At 40.1% G+C, this 19,364-nt stretch overlaps 1 protein-coding gene across 1 annotated transcript; it reads left to right on the top strand.

The window, feature by feature from the left end:
- Positions 1-14,910: 14,910 nt before the first annotated feature.
- slitrk2 (SLIT and NTRK-like family, member 2) lies at positions 14,911-18,825 on the top strand. The gene has a single exon (XM_028815720.2). The coding sequence runs from the start codon at positions 15,660-15,662 to the stop codon at positions 18,210-18,212; it is 2,553 nt and encodes an 850-aa protein (XP_028671553.1). The 5' UTR covers positions 14,911-15,659; the 3' UTR covers positions 18,213-18,825.
- The last annotated feature ends 539 nt before the right edge of the window (positions 18,826-19,364 follow it).

Below are 19,364 nucleotides of genomic sequence, written 5' to 3'. Positions count from 1 at the left end.
TGGGAAGAATGGAGCGGAAGATCGACAGGTGGATTGGTGCAGTGTCCACAGTGATGTGGGCTCTGTATCAGTCTGTCGTGGTGAAAAAGGAGCTGGGCAAAGCTCTCAATTTACCAGTCTACGCTCCTACCCTCCCCTATGGTCATGAGCTATGAGTAGTGACCGAAAGAACGAGATCGCGAAATACAAGCAGCTGAAATGAGTTTCCTCCGCAGAGTGTCTGGGCTTTCCCTTAAAGATAGGGTGAGGTGTTCCGGGCACATCTAACCAAGGGAAGGACCCAGGACACACAGGAAGGACTATGTCTCTCGGCTGGCCTGGGAACACATCAGGATTCCCCTGGAAAAGCTAGAAGAAGTAGCTGGGGAGAGGGAAGTCTGGGCATCTCTGCTCAAGCTGCTGCCCCCCGCGACCCGATCTCAGATAAGCGGAAGAGGATGGATGGATGTTTGCAAAGTTGACTGACTGACTCACTTACTCGTGCATTAACAAAACCAGTATTTCCCATTTAGTTAAAAAGCTGAAATTTGGCAGGATTGTACATCTAGGGAAGTAGATACCTGCTAAGAAAGGATATTTCTCTACTGCGCTAACAGTGGGCTTAATGCAAACGAAGAACGGAGCAAAAGTGATTAACAAGCCAAGCCAATAGCACAACTAACCGATAGTTTGGAAAGACTGCTGAAGAAGGGTGAAAAAAGAAACCTGATCACATATGGCATGTACAGTGAGGTGTGAAATGGAAGGACAAAGTTTCCAAGTAAATGTCAATGGTTAGCGAGTGAGCTATAAAGTGCCAGTGAGGGTCCCAGGCACTGTGTCTATGAGTGTCAGTGTCACTTCGCCAGAAGTAAAAAGGGAGGGAGAGAGAACTGGACAAATGGCTTTAGTTGGGGAGGCTGCCGGACTCTTACTTGCCCTATAACCCGGAGGTGTGTCATAATCACATGACAAGAGGCAACAACGTGCTTCCGGGTTGAAGAAAGGAGTTTTTTATCCGACCTGGAAGTGTTCATGATCACATGGACAGAAGGGAGAAACACTTCCGGGTCAGGGACTATATAAAGGACTCTGGGAAACCAGTACGCTGAGCTGAGCTGGGAGGAAGTGTGGCGAAGTGTTTGGGAGTGTGGAGGATTGATTACTGTAGTGTTTATTGATTTATGAGTATTGTGGAGTGGAGGGTGCTTTGTGCACTGTATTGTTCAAATAAAAGTAATATTTGGACTTTTACCTGGTGTCTGGAGTCAAACCAGAGGGATCAAGAGGACGACAAAGGCCTCAATCTGCGACAGTGGCGTAGTCGGCAGGATACTCTAGCGCCTTTTGCAGAGGACCTGTTTATAAATTTTCTGTGGGCAGAGAACCCTGAGAAGGCAGCGTCCGGACACGCAGAAAAATCATCGCAAAAACCCCAAATTTACCAAGTCCGTATGGGGAAGAACAGAGGTAAGCAGAGCGGCAGCGCCAGCGGAGAAGCTCTTCTCATAATGGCTGATGCTCGGGAGGAGCGTAGGAGCGACCATACATATTGGGAGAAGCCTACAGAGGAGGACGGCAACAAGGTATGTGCAGAGGAATTAATTTCTGATAAGTTTAAAATAACTCATTTGGTACCTTGCACATACCTCAGGAAAAATCATCCGGAGGCTCTGCGGGATGCAGACAAGGCTCCTGAGGATGGTGGTGCGCTCTCAATCGAGCCGGTGAGAGAGATGAAGGACTTCCGCATGTCGGCTGCCGGCGAGGGACACGTGACTCAACCCGAAGCATTCTGGGAAGGAGGAGGTCCACGTCCCGCTGTTTGCTCCTTCATCAAAGGAAAAATGGACTTGGACTTTCCAAAAGGGAAGGAGGAGGCGAGCGAAGCACCGCTCACCCCGCAAGAAGGTAAGGAGGGCCGGGAAGTGGCTGATCGGTCTGTCGAAAAATTAATAAAAACAGACCGCAGTTCGCCGAAGAAGGCAACCCGGCTCTCAGACGAAAAAGACTCCAATTCCCAGAAGCCTCTGCGAAGCCCGTCAGAGCACGTGCCAACAGCGGACGTGCTCATTGGCTCCCTGCCGGCAGGTAAGGAAAACAAGGAAGTAAACTTGCCTCTGGCCGAAATAAATAACTTTATAGACGTGCGGGAAGTCAAGAAATTAATCGAGCCCATACGAGGTATTTTGCAGATGATACAAGCAATAAAGAAGATCATCGGAGACCTGGGAGTGACGGCCGAAGCGCCGATAAAGAAGGTGGACGAATACCTACGGCGGCTAGGGCATGAGCGTCCCATCTTATATGATTTGGCGGTACAGGTTAGTAAAGACGGTACCGTATATAATAATATAGGGACGCAGTGTGATTCGGGCCCGTGTTTAATAAGTACCGGGTGCCAAAGCACTGCGTGCCCTACAAAAGATTGTGGTACGATGATAGAAGGGGCGGGGGAAGCGCCGATCGAACCAGGGCTGCTAGAAAGTGCTGTCTCTTGGAACGATGCAGGGCTGAAGACGCCGCCTCGGGTTAATTTAAAATCAAAGGGCGTTCAGACAGTAAAAGGGCTCTTTTCTGTTAATAAAGAGATCCAAACTGCGGACAAGCCATAGATTAAAAAGGAGATCCTAAAAGAGAAACGGGAGTCTCCTGATAAAGTGATAAGGGAGTTGTCGTTGGAAACTGAAGGGGCGGGGGAAGCGCCAATCAACCCGGAGCAGTTGGAAGGTACTGTCTCTCGGGGCGATGTGGTGCTAAAGACGCCACCTCCGACTAAAAGAAGGTCCATGGGCGTGCAAACAGCAAAGGGGCTCTCTTCTTTCAATAGAGAGACCCAAGCTGTACACAAGCCCCAAAGTAAAAAGGAGATCCCAAAAGACAAACGGGGGTCTACTGATAAAGTAGTAAAGGGCGTAGAAAACGCAGAGGCGGCTATGGAACCTCCCTCGGTGGAGAAAAAGGCGGAGACAGAACTGACAGAATTCCCGAGGTGTTTCCGGTCTCATGGAGCAAGACAGCCGGGAGGACGACGGCTCTGTTATAACTGTCATCGACCGGGCCACGTTTGGCGAAGTTGTCCTCAGGGGACAGGGGAGCGGAGGAATAACCGATACACCATTCCCCCTAGGTTCTCTGGGGGATCTAGACAACAGAGCCATGGCCCGGAGGCCGTGTCCTCCTGGAGGAGGATGTCCCTCGGGGGACTGGATGCTCCGCCCCAGTTGGCTTCGCTAAAGGGAGGGTACTGTGGTGGGTGGACGGCTAAATATTCCGGCCCTCACCCCCAGGCCACCAGGTAGAGCTCTCTCAACAGCGTGGACGTTCCCCGAATTTGACTTTGTAGTTTATATGCACAGCCCTGCTGAATACCATGGGGAACACCAGGAGTCGCTGTGGGGAGGCTGCCGGACTCTTACTTGCCCTATAACCCGTAGGTGCGTCATAATCACATGACAAGAGGCAACGACGTGCTTCCGGGTTGAAGAAAGGAGTTTTTTATCCAACCCGGAAGTGTTCATGATCACATGGACAGAAGGGAGAAACACTTCCGGGTCAGGGACTATATAAAGGACTCTGGGAAACCAGTACGCTGAGCTGAGCTGGGAGGAAGGGTGGCGAAGTGTCTGGGAGTGTGGAGGATTGATTACTGTAGTGTTTATTGATTTATGAGTATTGTGGAGTGGAGGGTGCTTTGTGCACTGTATTGTTCAAATAAAAGTAATATTTGGACTTTTACCTGGTGTCTGGAGTCAAACCAGAGGGTTCAAGAGGACGACAAGGGCCTCAATCTGCGACAACAGATCAACCACAAACTACTCCATTGTACTATACATTTGTATCTACAGACTTTAAAAAGGAACCTCCACCTCATACTCCGAAATCATTCATTATAAATACAAACAGTTCTACTCTGAGCATTTAGATTTCCAAGAGCTATCCTCTTGGAGCTGTGAGCTGTTAGAATGCTAGGCTGTATACTTGATATCAATTTTAAGATGAAATGCATTAAAGTATATATATTACATTATACAGATAAATTGTTAACTTAATTGAAATAATGTATATTGTTAATAATTAAACATGTGGGGGCAACCCGTCCAAGGAATGGTCCTGCCACACGCTGTATTCTTGCTGGGACTGGCGCAACCCTGAATGGATGGGATAATTAAGCACGTATTACAAAGATTTTTCAATGTTCAATGTTCCTTAAACGTTTCGGAAAATAGGCGTTCTAACTTTACAGCTGGTTTGACATTTATTACAGAGCTTATATTGCTGTGATTGGTTATGTGGATAAAGAAAACAGAGGAACAGGAATTAGGGGTTGGTACGTTTGACAGAGACAGTACCACCGCAATAAATTATTTCATCGAGGGTTGTGTACGTCCCAGCAAGCATCTTGCAGGAGGCAGAAACAACCCCTGGGCGGGGCGCCAGCTGATCACTACCTCTGCGCCACCATGCCCCAAGGTTAAATACTTGTTTTAATGCATTTCATCATGAAAATGATATCATTGTATTCTAAAACTTTCGGAGAGCTGTAATATCATGAATGTAACGTATTCTGTGTGGAGATCAGTGCCTGTGTGCTCCTGACTGCAAAAGAGAAAGCCCATTTAAGCACTTAGTGATTCACACACATAGAACACATAGAATACAAAGTAATTATTGTGCTACTTTAGTTACGATGGGATTTGAGAAACTCTAGTAAATTAAACTGATTTTAAGATTAAGTTTATGATGTTCTAGTTTAATGACAAAATAAAATACAAGATTAAAGTGGGAATTTCGAGATTAAAGTCGACATTTTGACTGTTTTTCTTCACTGTGTCCCTGTATTTTTTTATTTTCTCTATACCGTAATACACTCGGTAGGACACTCAGACTGTCAGCTACAACTCACCTTTTCATGGCAACTTTGACATCTGACCACTTCTTTTTTACATCTGGCGCTGCGCGACTTTCTGAACTTGAACTTTCGAGTGTCTCCGCCACTCTGTATCACTTGATCAACTTCCTTTTGTTGTTTATACCACTGCTTAAGCCAACAAATAGTTTGTTTTTTCTTACCTCCACTTTGCATTCGCTGAAATTCTTCTTTTTTCCCCTGTGCTTTTGTCATTGTCTTTTCACAAAGCACTGAACTTAAGGGTCTATATATATTGATTTGCATATTCAAACGGGTGTAATTCTGAGAGGAGTTGGGGTGGGGTGGCAGGCACGTGCATTGCATTTCACGCTGACCAGGATTTATGAAGCAGAAGTGTGTGGAAGTTGGCTTACATACTGTTTTGTGCATCCTAATGTTTTTGTGTGTACACACATTTCCAATTTTGTCCATACGCCATGTTTTAGTGTGAATTGTACACACACCGTTATACATGAGGCCCCTGGTGTTTTCCATAAACCAGACATTAATCTGGGTTAATTAATGTCTCCACACTGGCACTGAGTAACTGAGTGTGGGTGTTTGGGGTAGTGTGTCTTGCAAAAGACTGCTGCCCTTTCCTGAATAGTTATCTGTTTTGCGACTCATGTTAATCTGTAATAGACTGAAGCGTTTAAGAAAGGATGGATAAATTATAACAACCTAGATTAGGGTAACAAATACAAATATAGAAAGGGTCTCATGCAGATTACTATATGTGTGGAATAATCCATGGTTTTCACCATGACCATGTCAGTTTTTCTTAGATATTATTAACCAAATACTAAAAATATATATGTTAAGTTGATTAGTCACTCTAAATTGGTACAAAATGAGTAATGTTGTGTGTGCTCTGCAATGGGATAACATAAAATCTAGAATTACTTTCAACTGTAAGCATGTATAGGTATTATCTACTGTAGATCAATGCACCACAATAGCTTACTACATCATTTCAGCTTAATACTATTGGTTATTTTTGATTCAGCTTTAAGGTCACTTTCCAGGATTTTTTAAACAATTTTATATCAAACTACTAAAACAATTACACTAAAACATTCCTGCACAGCCACATAGTAAGGTTAATTCTACAAGTGCTACAATACTCCAGTGTGAATGCATTCATTCAAAGTGAACTGTGTAAACTGTAGTATGTGATGTGATTGTGCAAGGAATAACAAGTCGAAAAGAATACATGTTGGGGCACCAACCCGGCTGTCCCTGTTTAATTCTGCTGGTGTTTTCTTCAAACATAAACAAACAGCCACTCTATGGCACAATATAAGGAAACAAAAAGAATCTCTAGCAGCCTCTTTAGGGCTTAAGGAAAACATTCTTTGAATGTGGTTCAAAGGGATGGTGCTCTATCCTGTGGGATACTCAGCTCACAGAATGACACCTCTTTCCAACAGGCTTGTGATTTATAGGTTAAGGACAAGAAGGGGTGGAGTTAGTTGCCTTTACTGGTATTATGTACCTTAGATGAGCCCGGAAGGTCCTCCTCTGATGTATATGCATGACAGTGATACCTGGTAAAGAATAGGCTAGCCTTAAATGTTTTATCGTGTTAGTTTGTTGTTCTAAAGGATTAAAGATAATCTGTGACCCACATAAAGTCACCAAATATTAATCATCGTCAGCATATTAAATTTTAGAGTTTACTTCAGTTTTATGTTTAATGTAACAGCATTATTTCTATTAATTTCACTGTCAGCAAGAGCAAATATCATAAAAGACTGTGTTTGAGAAGGGAAAGTACATTGGGTATTATGATGATCAAGAGCAATAATTATCTTTTTGTTGTTCTATTTGGTTCATCACAGAATAATTTCCTTAGTAAAAATAACATTTTGCTTGATGGGCGGTTTCTATATATGTTATCCACAGTCATGTCTTTTTCTAACCTGCTTAATTCAGACCAGGGTCACAAAAAAGGAGCTGGAACCTAAACTAGCTAGCTTAGGGCATAACACAGAAACAAACTCTTGACAGGCTGCCAGTCCTTCGCATGGTGAACACACATACCCATACACCATGGCCAATTTAGTATTGCCAATTCACCTGACCTGCATGTCTTTGGACAGTGGGAGGAAACTGGAGAACCCAGAGGAAATCCACATAGACATGGGGATTCCACACAAAGGAGGACCTGGGACACAAACCCTGGTCTCTGTACTGCAAGGCAGCAGTATTACTAATGCACCACCATGCCACCTGTTTATGTACAGTTTCTTTTGTAGTTAGTTGCAATTGTTTATTTCTAATTTGCTTTTAGTTTAAATCATTTATTTTCAGTACTAGTTTACTCTAAAACAATATATAATAATAATGGTTGCAAATTAATTTTACTACTCTACAACCTATGCGCCAGACATTCCATCAATGGGATTTGTTTAAATAACCAATCAAAATACATGGAAAAATTGAAAAATGAATTAGTGGAAGATAAAAAAGATAAAAATACTGCATGTGAATGTGTTTGTTTGTGGTTGTGAGTCTGTGTGTATCAAATACAGACAGAACCTCTAATGCCCTAAATGAACCTTAGATGATTGAAGACACAGGTGTGATTTCATTATTTTACTCAGCAATCACATATGAACAAGCAATCAAAGGCTTTTAGATGTTAGAGTCTGGTTTCACTGTAATCAGGGCTTGTCACTGTGCTCTTCTCATGCCATAATTATACTTCTGAGGAAGACATAATTTTGCATAAAAAGTTACAACTTCAGTGATCTTAATTTTTCTATATTAAATCCAGATAGACAGGCTAATCTATCTATCTATCTATCTATCTATCTATCTATCTATCTATCTATCTATCTATCTATCGGAATAAGGTTAAAGTACATATTATTTATAATAATAATAACATTTATTTGTATAGCACATTTTCATACAAAAAAGTAGATCAAAATGCTTTACATAATGAAGAACAGTAAATAATATATATATATATATAACAACATAAGAAATTAAAATAAGACAATATTAGTTAACATAAAAAAAGAGAGTAAGGTCCGATGGCCAGGGGGGACAGAAAAAACAAAAAAAAACTCCAGACGGCTGGAGAAAAAAATAAAATCTGCAGGGGTTCCAGGCCACGAGACCGCCCAGTCCCCTCTGGGCATTCTACCTAACATAAATGAAATAGCCCTCTTGTGTCTAGGGTTCTCACGGAAGGACTTGATGATGATGGACATGCAGACTTCTGGCTTTTAATTCTTCACTGTTGGAACATCATGGTGCTTTGAGTAGATGGTGGTGGCGAAAGCCACCACCAAAAGGACACCGGAAAAAGAAACAGAAGAGAGAATAGGGGTTAGTACAGATTTTAGAGCTACCATGGATAGTTATTATAATGAATTGGATATACAGAGTATCAGGATTAAATTACAGTGAAATTATGAGAAGGCCATGTTAAAATAATGTGTTTTCAGCAGTTTTTTGAAGTGCTCCACTGTATTAGCCTGGCGAATTCCTATTGGTAGGCTATTCCAGATTTTAGGTACATAACAGCAGAAGGCCGCCTCACCACTTCTTTTAAGTTTTGCTCTCGGAATTCTAAGGAGACACTCATTTGAGGATCTGAGGTTACGATTTGGAATATAAGATGTCCGACATTCCGATATATAAGATGGGGCGAGATTATTTAAGGCTTTATAAACCATAAGCAGAATTTTAAAGTCAATCCTGAATGACACAGGTAACCAGTGTAGTGACATCAAAACTGGAGAAATGTGCTCGGATTTTCTTTTCCTGGTTAGGATTCTAGCAGCTGCATTCTGCACTAGTTGCAAACGATTTATGTCTTTTTCGGGTATTCCTGAGAGGACTGCGTTACAGTAATCTAGTCGACTGAAAACAAACGCGTGAACTAATTTCTCAGCATCTTTCAATGATATATGAGGTCTAACTTTTGCTATGTTTCTTAAGTGAAAAAATGCTGTCCTAGTGATCTGATTAATATGCGATTTAAAATTCAGATTACAGTCAACAGTTACCCCTAAGCTTTTCTACCTCCATCTTGACTTTTAATCCTAATGTATCCAGTTTATTTCTAAAGCCTCATTGTATCCATTATTGCCAATCACTAAGATTTCAGTTTTCTCTTTATTTAGCTTGAGAAAGTTACTATTCATCCATTCTGAAATACAAGTCAGACATTGTGTTAGTGAATCAATAGAATCGTTATGGAACTTTTGTTGGACTGCAATTTTGAAGACTGTTTTGTAGTTTTAAATAAAAGCACAGAATCACTTATACACCTACCCCTTGCTAAATGTGCCTTGTGTCCTCATCCACTACTTCATCCGTCGGGTATATTATCAGCGGTAGCGGGTTCAAAAGCCTCCATGGAAGGACCCGGTTGCATGAGGCTGACCCACACAGTCACACTAAAGCAAAATGTCTCCTCTGGGTATAAGTAAAAATCTGTCTGTCTGTTTGTCTGTCTGTCTATCTACCAGTGATTTCAAACATGGACTTTTAGACACCTGTATATAGTATTGTTAGTGTTATCATTTGGTATAAACAAATATCTGAAAAGTTAAGCATTAAACTGTTTTTCATATTTGAAAACAGAAATAAAACTTAATAAATTATTGTACTTGTAGACATATGTATTCAATTCTAAAAGCAGCATTCATTTAGCCCCTTACCAATTTTGCATTACAATTTTACTAAATTTCTTAAAAAGTAATATATTGTATTCCTACAGAGCACCAAAAAGCATGCTGCCTTCTTCTGGCTTGTTTCCTAAAAGTGAAATCATTGTCATTTCCACTCTGCCTTAATCTATCATCTAAAGGCAGCACCATCTTCAATCTTTTCCTGGTGATTTATGCTGGCTGAGACTTTCACAGCACGGCATTGTCAGAATGACAGAAATGGAACACTAGGGGGCAATGGAAAGCTTAACAATATGCCTTGTTTAGAAATTTTTAAAAATGCAGTAACACTAGGTATTTGAATCCACCTGAATGCTTATATGCTTCATGAAAATATATTCCAATAAACTATAAGCCTCTGCTTTTTTATGCATCCAGAATGTGCTTTTTTTCATTTACTTTAAATGTTGCATCAGTAAAGAAAACATGTTTATTAAAATTATTAATATCTGTTAACATTTCATGAATTTCAGGAAGACACAAGTTAATCTTGATTTTGTAGGTAATTAACAGTAATATATACATTATGGCAAAATATTTATGTATAATCCATTATATTCCACTTTGAATTCCCAGGGTAATTTTACAGCATCCATCCTTATTTGCAATCAAAAACAACCATTTGTTTTACTGCTCTTTTATATATTCCTACAATTCTAGCAGTTTGCAGCTCCACTCCATTCGACTTGTTCGCTGACCCACATGTTATTTAGTGAATAGCTCCCTCTCTAAGTCCAGGGAGAACTGGCCTATTAAGATTGGGACTTTGTAGGCCATCTTTTAAAGAACTTGTTTCATTAATTAAACCATAAGAACAAGATGAAGAAAGGGGGATGTTTCATTTATCTTGTTAAGATCTGTGGAGAAAACATCTAATGTATAAAGCCGAAGGTTCTTGAAACTGCGTTACTATTCACTATTAATTTATAAACAAGCAACAGGAAGAGAGGAATTCTATTCATTGAGTGAATATTTCAAAATGCACTAAACCAGTGCAAGACAAAGTTGAACTCACAGATTTTTTAATTTTTTATTTTGTGCTATAGTATTAATGTATTTGTGTTTACTCCTGCATGTCATGTATACAGTATATGCACCACAAAATAATTGGTTTAGATCCCTTTGAGGAACGTCCATCTATTACTTGAACCTGTTTTTTCAATTAAAGGGTAGTGTCAAAGCAGCACAAGAACCAGATCTAGCTGGGATACCAGTCCATCACAGGGTACACATTTAGGCACACACCTACACACATTTGCACCCAGCCATTTACACCTAAAATTCAACCCAAAACTGTTTTTTTTTTTGTTGTTGTTTGTTTTTGGATATATGTTGAAAACAGGGTACCTCAGAAAAATCTACCTGATACAAAGTGTGCAAACTCTACGTATCACTCTACCACACCTAAACAACGGGAATAATCCTAAATGTTTAATATGGAAATAATTTCATAAGATAGATGTTGCAGTGAGGCAGCTTAATTTCTGGCCTGATCAGGGTCAGTGAAGAGCATACATTGTACCTTGATATTGGTGCTCTATTGTGTACTCCTGTTTCTTCCCACATTACAGAAATGTGCAAGCTATAGTAAAGGAACTGATAACTCTAGATTTGCCTGCCATTTATCAGTTAGCCCAGCTGCCAGTTGGTATTTCATTCACAGTTCATTCATGCCTTGCAGATAAAGTTTACCTGGACAAGCTGAAGCTTATCATGACCCACACCTCAAATAACAGGTTCTGAAAATCAGTCACACGGAATTCATTACACATATCTTAATGTATATTTTACCACATCATCTTGAAATCTCTAGTTTAAAATGCAATATAAAGCTGACCACTGTGCTGGCCAAGATGACTAAAAGAGGCTCAATACAGAGATACATCATGTAACTGGAGGAGAAAATGGAAGGTGCCTGCACAGTCTGAAACAGTGCTTCTCAAAATCACTTTGCGGCTCCTAAATCTTTTATTTTCAACCAATTTCATAATAAGTGACACATATTTACTCTTAATTTAACTAGTAGTTTAATGATTTAGGCCTTTCTGAGCCCATTTTTGTATTTATGTGTCCATCAATCCATCCATTTTCAAATCTGCTCAAATATTTGTTTTAACTGGGTGCTAGGGAAAAATGTTAGAGAAAATGTGGTAGTAATAAGAATCCTGTAATAAAGTTTTCGTGTTAAGATTGAGAAATGCAAATTTTGATTGTACCAAAACACTGTTTATAATAAAATTCAATAAAAACATGCATTAATAAAATTATGGGATATAAAATTATACAAAAGGCCAAACATGATGTGTAGCAGTGTAAGCAATGAATTACAGAAAGTGAAATATAAAAATAAAAATGAGTATTATTTCACTCTTAAAATCTACAAGTACTCATGAACCATTATATCGTCAGAAGTAAAGTGCATCACACCAAGTTTATAGGACTATGGGAAACAGGCAAGCCGTAACTGATTTAATATATTGCATCAAGTGCACTTAGATTATTACTTTGACATCCAGTGCTGTTTTCATATCAAACATATCGAAGAACAATGGAAACACATTTTTGTACCATCTTCCAGAAGGTAACACTGAACAGTCTGCTGTTTTTCAAGTTTCAGATGTTTTTAAGGATTTGCATGTGCAAAACTGGAAAAAAATCACAATTTAAGGCAAATCATTTTTCCACTTCATTGGGAGATAATGAGACTCAATTAGAATGGTTTTAATCAATATCATTTAGAAGGTTGTGCTGCTAATTTAACCAGCTGAATAGTTTCTGAATGTAGTGTATACATTATCAACTTGTTCACGTTGTATGTTTTGATTATGGCCAGCAGAACACCTGTAAATAGTCTATTAATTTTTTTCTGTTAATCACAATATTAATACCAAAATGAAATTAAGAATGCCCAATGTGTTGACATCTTGTGTTCTTTACCTGCTGGCTTGCATTTCTAAACATTTTGTCAAAATATTTTTCATTTATTAAAGTATTTGAAGGAGACATCCTGAAAACATAGACAAACATGTACAGACACACATATACAACTAATAAAATACATCATGGGCGGCATGGTGGCGCAGTGGTTGCACTGTTGCCTCGCAGTAAGGAGACCCAGATTCACTTCCCGGATCCTCCCTGTGTGGAGTTTGCATGTTCTCCCCGTGTCTGCGTGAGTTTCCTCCAGGTGCTCCGGTTTCCTCCCACAGTCCAAAGACATGCACGTTATGTGCATTGGCGATTCTAAATTGTCCTGTGTGTGGGTGTGTGTGTCCTGCGGTGGGTTGGCACACTGCCCGGGATTGGTTCCTGCCTTGCGCCCTGTGTTGGCTGGGATTGGCTCCAGCAGACCCCCGTGACCCTGTGTTCAGATTCAGCGGGTTGGAAATTGGATGGATGGAAAATACATCATAGATTGTTTAAATGATAAAACATGTTTCATGAGTATGTTTAGTGTAATCACAATAATAATGAATAATAATGAATTTTTTAATGGGTTTCTAATGAAGACCAAATGCAATAATTGTGTCTTCTGCCTGAATATAATAGAATTATTTATCTTTAAAGAGGATGAATGGCTAGATAGGAGAATGGATGGATGGACATTTTTGCTACATCTAGTGGTATTTTACTACAAATAAGTACTACTTAATATGTTCATGAATTGGCAAATGTGCAGTATGTACTATAGTGGCGGTGGTAGATTGCTCATAGTGATGAAAAGAACACAATGTACTTCATACAGTTTTAAACTCCGGAAAAACAACAGTATATTTTGTTGAACCCTTCAATATAATATTGTGTGGCTACTAGAGCTAGTCAAGTTGCAAGAATGGACTCGTATCTCAACCATTCGGTTAAACGTCACAGCAACCGGGTGTCTAGCACAGCAGTGTTGAACTAAAGGCACGGGCTACCTCATGACGATTTCGGGGTTCCTCACTGGATGCACACACCTACACCCACAACCAGTCACTCTTAGTTAGTTTGTAGTCACCTACTAACTTAAAATGACATAAGTAGAACATAATAACTTCACACAGGCAATTCCCTGGCACAATTTGAACCTGTGACATTAGGGGTTTTGGGTTTTCCAGGCAGCATTGCTAGTTATCATGTGAAGATATCATGCTATTGTCAATTATGATTGACACCAATATTTGAGAAAGCACATTGTATATCCACACAAGTTAAAAGTTTTGGATTTTTGAGGGTCATTATATTGCACTTTCAAACAAAATAACATGACTTGAGTGTAGTTATCTGACCTATACGAGTGTGCTTTGCTGTTTCACTCATTTTATTATAAACAATCAATGCTCATTCCGTACCATGATCATAATATTCATGTTCTTCGTTCAAATCTTGTGCTAGACTTTGAAACTAAGCATCTACAATTATAAATATTGTCATACATTTCCAAAGTTTCGAGTTTATACATCCCCCCCCCCCCCCGCATCCCCCCCACCCTCACGCACACATCTACCCCCTTAAACCCACCACCCCACGTGTCTACCTGGATTTATTTTGGGGTTATTGGGTTTTTATCTCACATCCCAAAGACTTCAAAGTCGTCCTAAATGGCAGTTATTGATGGGCTATTGATGCGCATGTATGAGAGTGTGCCCCGCGATAGATCGGCACCAATTTCAAGATGTATTTGTGCGTTGCATATATAAATAGACTTTATAAGTATAATATGTACTATTTTCATTATTCGAAACAATTTTTCCAAGTTTTAAATTATATACATTACGTTGCTGATATACAAAATGAACAAAATGCGAACAAAAACAAATGCACAATATTATTAAAAACGTGGGACTATAATAGTAAATTAATTGCGATATAAAAATATTTCTGAAGAATAAACGGCATTACAGATAATAAAGAAAAATGTTTAAAAAATCTGCCGTATTTACTACGCAAAACCAATCACGATAGCAATCGTAACAGGCATAGTCGCAACAGCATAGTTTAAAATGGTTCTACTTTACTTTCCTCATAAGATGTATGATATTTTAAGTTGTACTTATATAAATCCTGTAGAGACCGACCTTTTAGTAATAATCTACGGTAATTAAAAGATATCATGACTCATTCGTTAAGTCGGTACTATTATTGTTATTACCCACAGAGCACATCTTTGGCAAAACACTAATCCATCCAATGTTTTTTCAGTACGTAAATCATCAAATTCCAAAGGGGAAAAAGCGAAGTGTTGCAATTTCATGATCAGTAATTATGATCTCCGCAAAAGCAACGGTTGCTTATCAATACATGTGACGTAGTTCTTCTCGACGCTGCGCTCTCTCTCTCTCTCTCTCTCTCTCTCTCTCCCCAAGACCGAAGAAGGATGTGAACTCCTAATTCAAACTAAGCACAAGCAACGCAACGCAGTAACCACGAATAAAGCCTGCTTTTCATGGTTACCTTCGAGTATGCATCTAAATGCGCCGTTCTTTACAGACAATGTTGCATTTTCATGGGCTTGAAATTTCTTCGTGCGTGGGATAAAAAAAAATATTTCGGAGAACCTGTTTTTATTTTTTTTTTTTAAATGCTGACGTTTTGGAAGTTAAGTGAAGGATTCCAAAATGAGAAACTCGGGGGTCTGCGGAAGAAAGGAATATGCGCACTTTGTTAATCAGTGAGTATCTCTCTCCCTGTTTTCTTAATGATGTCTTCAGAAGTACCCGAGAGTGCAGCTGCATGACTTGCCAGCTTCATAAAACGGGGAGAGGCTTCCCCAAACAAAATGTTCTCCGAAATCAACCGTGCAGGATTTAAGATATGAATGCCTTTTTCATCATTTGCCTTTGGACTTGAAAGACAGTAGATGGAGAACCGAGAACACTTGTGAGTTGTAGGATTTATATGTATATATGTATATATAGATATTTCATTGTATATACATATAGAAGTATAAATGTTACATGCACTTTTTTCCTTTATGTGCCTGAGATTTTCCCTTTACAGTTTCGTTCGACAAAAAAGGGATATGAAACAACGATTTTGAAGCTTTAAGCAGCTTTTCTAATCAATTAAATTTTCTCTCCATTATTATTTTTTATTTAAAAATGCTTAACTGCGTTTTGTTGCTAAGTGTTTTAACGGTGACTGGTTTCTCATCCAAGACAGAAAGCCGTAAAACTTCCAAAGACCTGTGTAAGAATCGCTGTTTGTGTGATGAGAAGGAAAACGTGCTGAATATTAATTGCGAAAACAAAGGATTTACAACAGTTAGCCAATTCCAGGCGCCGCAGAACAGACTGTGTCAACTATTTTTCAATGGAAACTTCCTAACAAGACTTTATCCCAATGATTTTGTAAATTACCCAAATGCTACAACCTTACACCTGGGAAATAACGGGTTACAGGAAATAAAAACAGGGGCCTTCGTAGGACTAAAAAATTTGAAAAGATTGCACCTGAACAACAACAATTTGGAAATTATCAAAGAAGACACCTTTCTTGGTTTAGAAAGTTTGGAATATTTACAGGCCGACTACAATTACATCAGTGCGATTGAGGCAGGAGCATTCAGCAAACTGAACAAATTGAAAGTTCTCATTCTTAATGACAATTTACTGCCTTCTTTGCCCAACAACGTATTTCGCTTTGTTTTATTGACACACTTGGATCTAAGAGGGAACCGGCTGAAAATGTTACCATTTGCCGGGGTTCTGGAGCACATCGGTGGAATCATGGAAATCCAGCTGGAGGAGAACCCATGGAATTGCACGTGTGACTTAGTGCCCCTCAAAGCCTGGCTGGACACGATCTCGGTCTTCGTGGGGGACATTGTCTGCGAAACGCCTTTTAGGCTTCACGGTAAAGATGTCACCCAGCTAATCAGGCAAGACTTATGTCCGCGGAAAAGCACCAGTCACCCCAATCAGCACCCACCACTCTCGGACTCGAATTTTCAAGGGTTACCCCCCACGCTTCATCCGGGCGTCACGCCAACAAGGTCTCCTAAAGCAACACGGCCCCCTAAACCAAGAAACCGACCCACTCCGCGAGTCACTGTGTCCGGCAGAGACAAGATCTTCGGACCCATAATGGTTTACCAGACTAGGTCTCCAGTGCCGGTCAGCTGCCCGGGCGCTTGTATCTGCACCTCTCAGAATCCGGATAGTGGGTTAAATATAAATTGTCAGGAAAAAAAGCTCAGCAATATCTCCGATTTACAGCCTAAACCGTCCTACCCAAAGAAACTCTACCTGACAGGCAACGTTTTGCAGACAGTGTACAGGACAGATCTGGCAGAGTACAGTACTTTGGAGCTGCTGCATTTAGGAAACAATAGGATAGCTGTAGTTCAGGATGGGGCATTTGAAAACCTAACCAATTTACGACGATTGTATCTCAATGGCAACTATATTGAAAACCTATCCCCCTTAATATTCATTGGACTGCAGAGTCTTCAGTATTTATATTTGGAGTATAATGTGATAAAATACATTTTACCTGAGACATTTAACTCTCTTCAAAACCTTCAGCTACTGTTCCTCAATAATAACTTGCTAAGGTCGCTGCCCGATAATGTATTTGGGGGTACAATGCTTACCAGATTGAATCTGAGGAACAACCACTTTTCCCACTTACCCGTCAAGGGAGTTCTGGACCAGCTTTCCGCTTTTATCCAGATAGATCTGCAGGAAAATCCTTGGGATTGCACCTGCGATATCGTGGATCTTAAAAACTGGATGGAACAATCTAGCACTAGCGTGGTGGTAAACGAGATCACATGCGACTCGCCATCTCAGCACGCAGGCAGACTGCTGAGGTCGTTGAGGAATGATGCGATCTGCCCGGAAAACACCGAGCTTATGGTCACGGTGGTGCCAACGTTTCAACCCAGTTCGGAGGCGCCTTTATCGCCAAGTGCGCCTCCCAGCCTTCTGCCTGATGTCCACACAGAGGTACCCCTGTCTGTACTCATCTTGGGGCTGCTGGTCGTCTTTATCCTGTCAGTTTGCTTCGGAGCAGGTCTGTTTGTTTTTGTGCTCAAAAGACGCAAAGGGGTGCCAAGCGTTCCCAGTAGTGCCAACAACTTAGACCTAAGCTCCTTCCAGGTGCAATATGGCTCGTACAGCCCAGAGGGCGGTGCGGAGAAGGCAGAGAGCCACGTATACAACTATATCCCCCCTTCAGTGGGTCAGATGTGTCAGAACCCCATTTACATGCAGAAAGAAGAGGATCAAGTGGCTTATTACAGGAACCTGCAGGAGTTAAGCTTTAGCGGCTTAGAGCCCAAAAAGGACGAGCAGACACGCAGCCCCGCCTACACCATCAGCACGGCTGACTTCCTCGAGAAGGCGGCCAGCGGAATCCAAGAGCCCGAGCGGCTTTACCAGAATATCGCCGAAAGGGTCAAGGAACTGCCTGCTGCTGGGCTGCTCAACTATAACTTCTGCACCTTGCCCAAAAGACCGTTTGCTCCTGCGTACGAAACGTCCAGGCGTCACAACCAGGACCGATTTAACAAAACCGTCCTGTACGGCACACCCAGGAAATTTTATGCAGAACAATCAAAAAATGAGCACCCACTGCTGCAAAGCAAAACAAAAACGGAGCCGGACTACCTCGAGGTCTTGGAAAAGCAAACTGCCATCAGCCAGCTGTGAGTCCGGCTCACAGCTCTTAAAGGAAACTCAATGAATACCTGACGGCCATCGTGCTACAATTTAAAGTTTGGAGTCACACCCCACCCCACCTCACCACCACCTTCCTGGTCACCCCATCAGCACTATTATTATTCGCCTCTTCCGCCTTTGCTGTATAAAGAACACATTTTAATATCCGCAGGACTAACTGCTGTTCCAGGTTTTATTGCGACGTTTTTCCTCACGTTTTTCACGTCTGTCATATTTTTTTCTTCACATTTTCCTTGAGAAATTCACATAATACAAACTTAAAAAACACATTGATGGAAGAAGAAAGTGCGGGTTTACACTCATTTCTTAACTGTCAGCAATGCTTTTGTCTGGAACATTTCGGCAAGTTATTGGTAAAATTTTAACAGTATGTAAGTAACAAAGGATGCTGGTGATTGCGAAATATTTTTACCAGTTATGTCCACTTGGCGTCCCCTTTTATTCCAAAAGTGCCTTTGCACTTAATCTGTTTATTTTTTAATTATTATTGTCAATATTATTATTCTTGATGGAAGTTTTATTTGCTGTATTTTAAGAAATAAAATGTAAAATAGATCTATATGTGAAACGCATTAAATGAAAATGAATATTCGCTCTGTTTTTACGAATGCAGCCTACTGACAGTTGCCATTTGTAGGTTTGAAAAATAGGAATCATTATTTATTTATTTTCTCCTTTTTGGTATTATGGGTTTTAAAAGCTGCCATTACATACATTTTTCAACACTGAATTAGCAGTGCCTTAGACTGCAATAATACAATTAGATGGCATCTGATATATAAACAGCAAAAATATTCTAATTCGATTATGCTCAATGTTAGTGGAGGTCTGTCCATCTGCTGGTAAAGGCATAATATTATAGAATTTTTTTCATCAGTGACACTTTATAACTTATATAAATATCTTCATTACCTTTATAGTTTTTGTAATTATTGTTACTTTTATTTATTATTGTTATCATTGTATTGGTAGCAAAAATATATCATTTCTGCCCTGATGTTACATATGCCAAACATTTAATAATAGTAATCGTGAAGCTATACATAAGATAGTGAGGTATATAGAATATCCTCATCCCTAAAGAGAGGTTTAAGTCTTTAAAATTCTAAAACTAAATGTGGC

This window comes from Erpetoichthys calabaricus, chromosome 12, assembly GCF_900747795.2.
Source record: "Erpetoichthys calabaricus chromosome 12, fErpCal1.3, whole genome shotgun sequence".
Classification (NCBI taxonomy): domain Eukaryota; kingdom Metazoa; phylum Chordata; class Cladistia; order Polypteriformes; family Polypteridae; genus Erpetoichthys; species Erpetoichthys calabaricus.
Note: the sequence above shows the minus strand (reverse complement) of the source record. Positions and strands in the feature narration are given on the sequence as shown.

Excerpts from the sequence above, each read along its gene's own strand:
- slitrk2 (XM_028815720.2), top strand. The coding sequence starts at position 15,660 with ATGCTTAACTGCGTTTTGTTGCTAAGTGTTTTAACGGTGACTGGTTTC.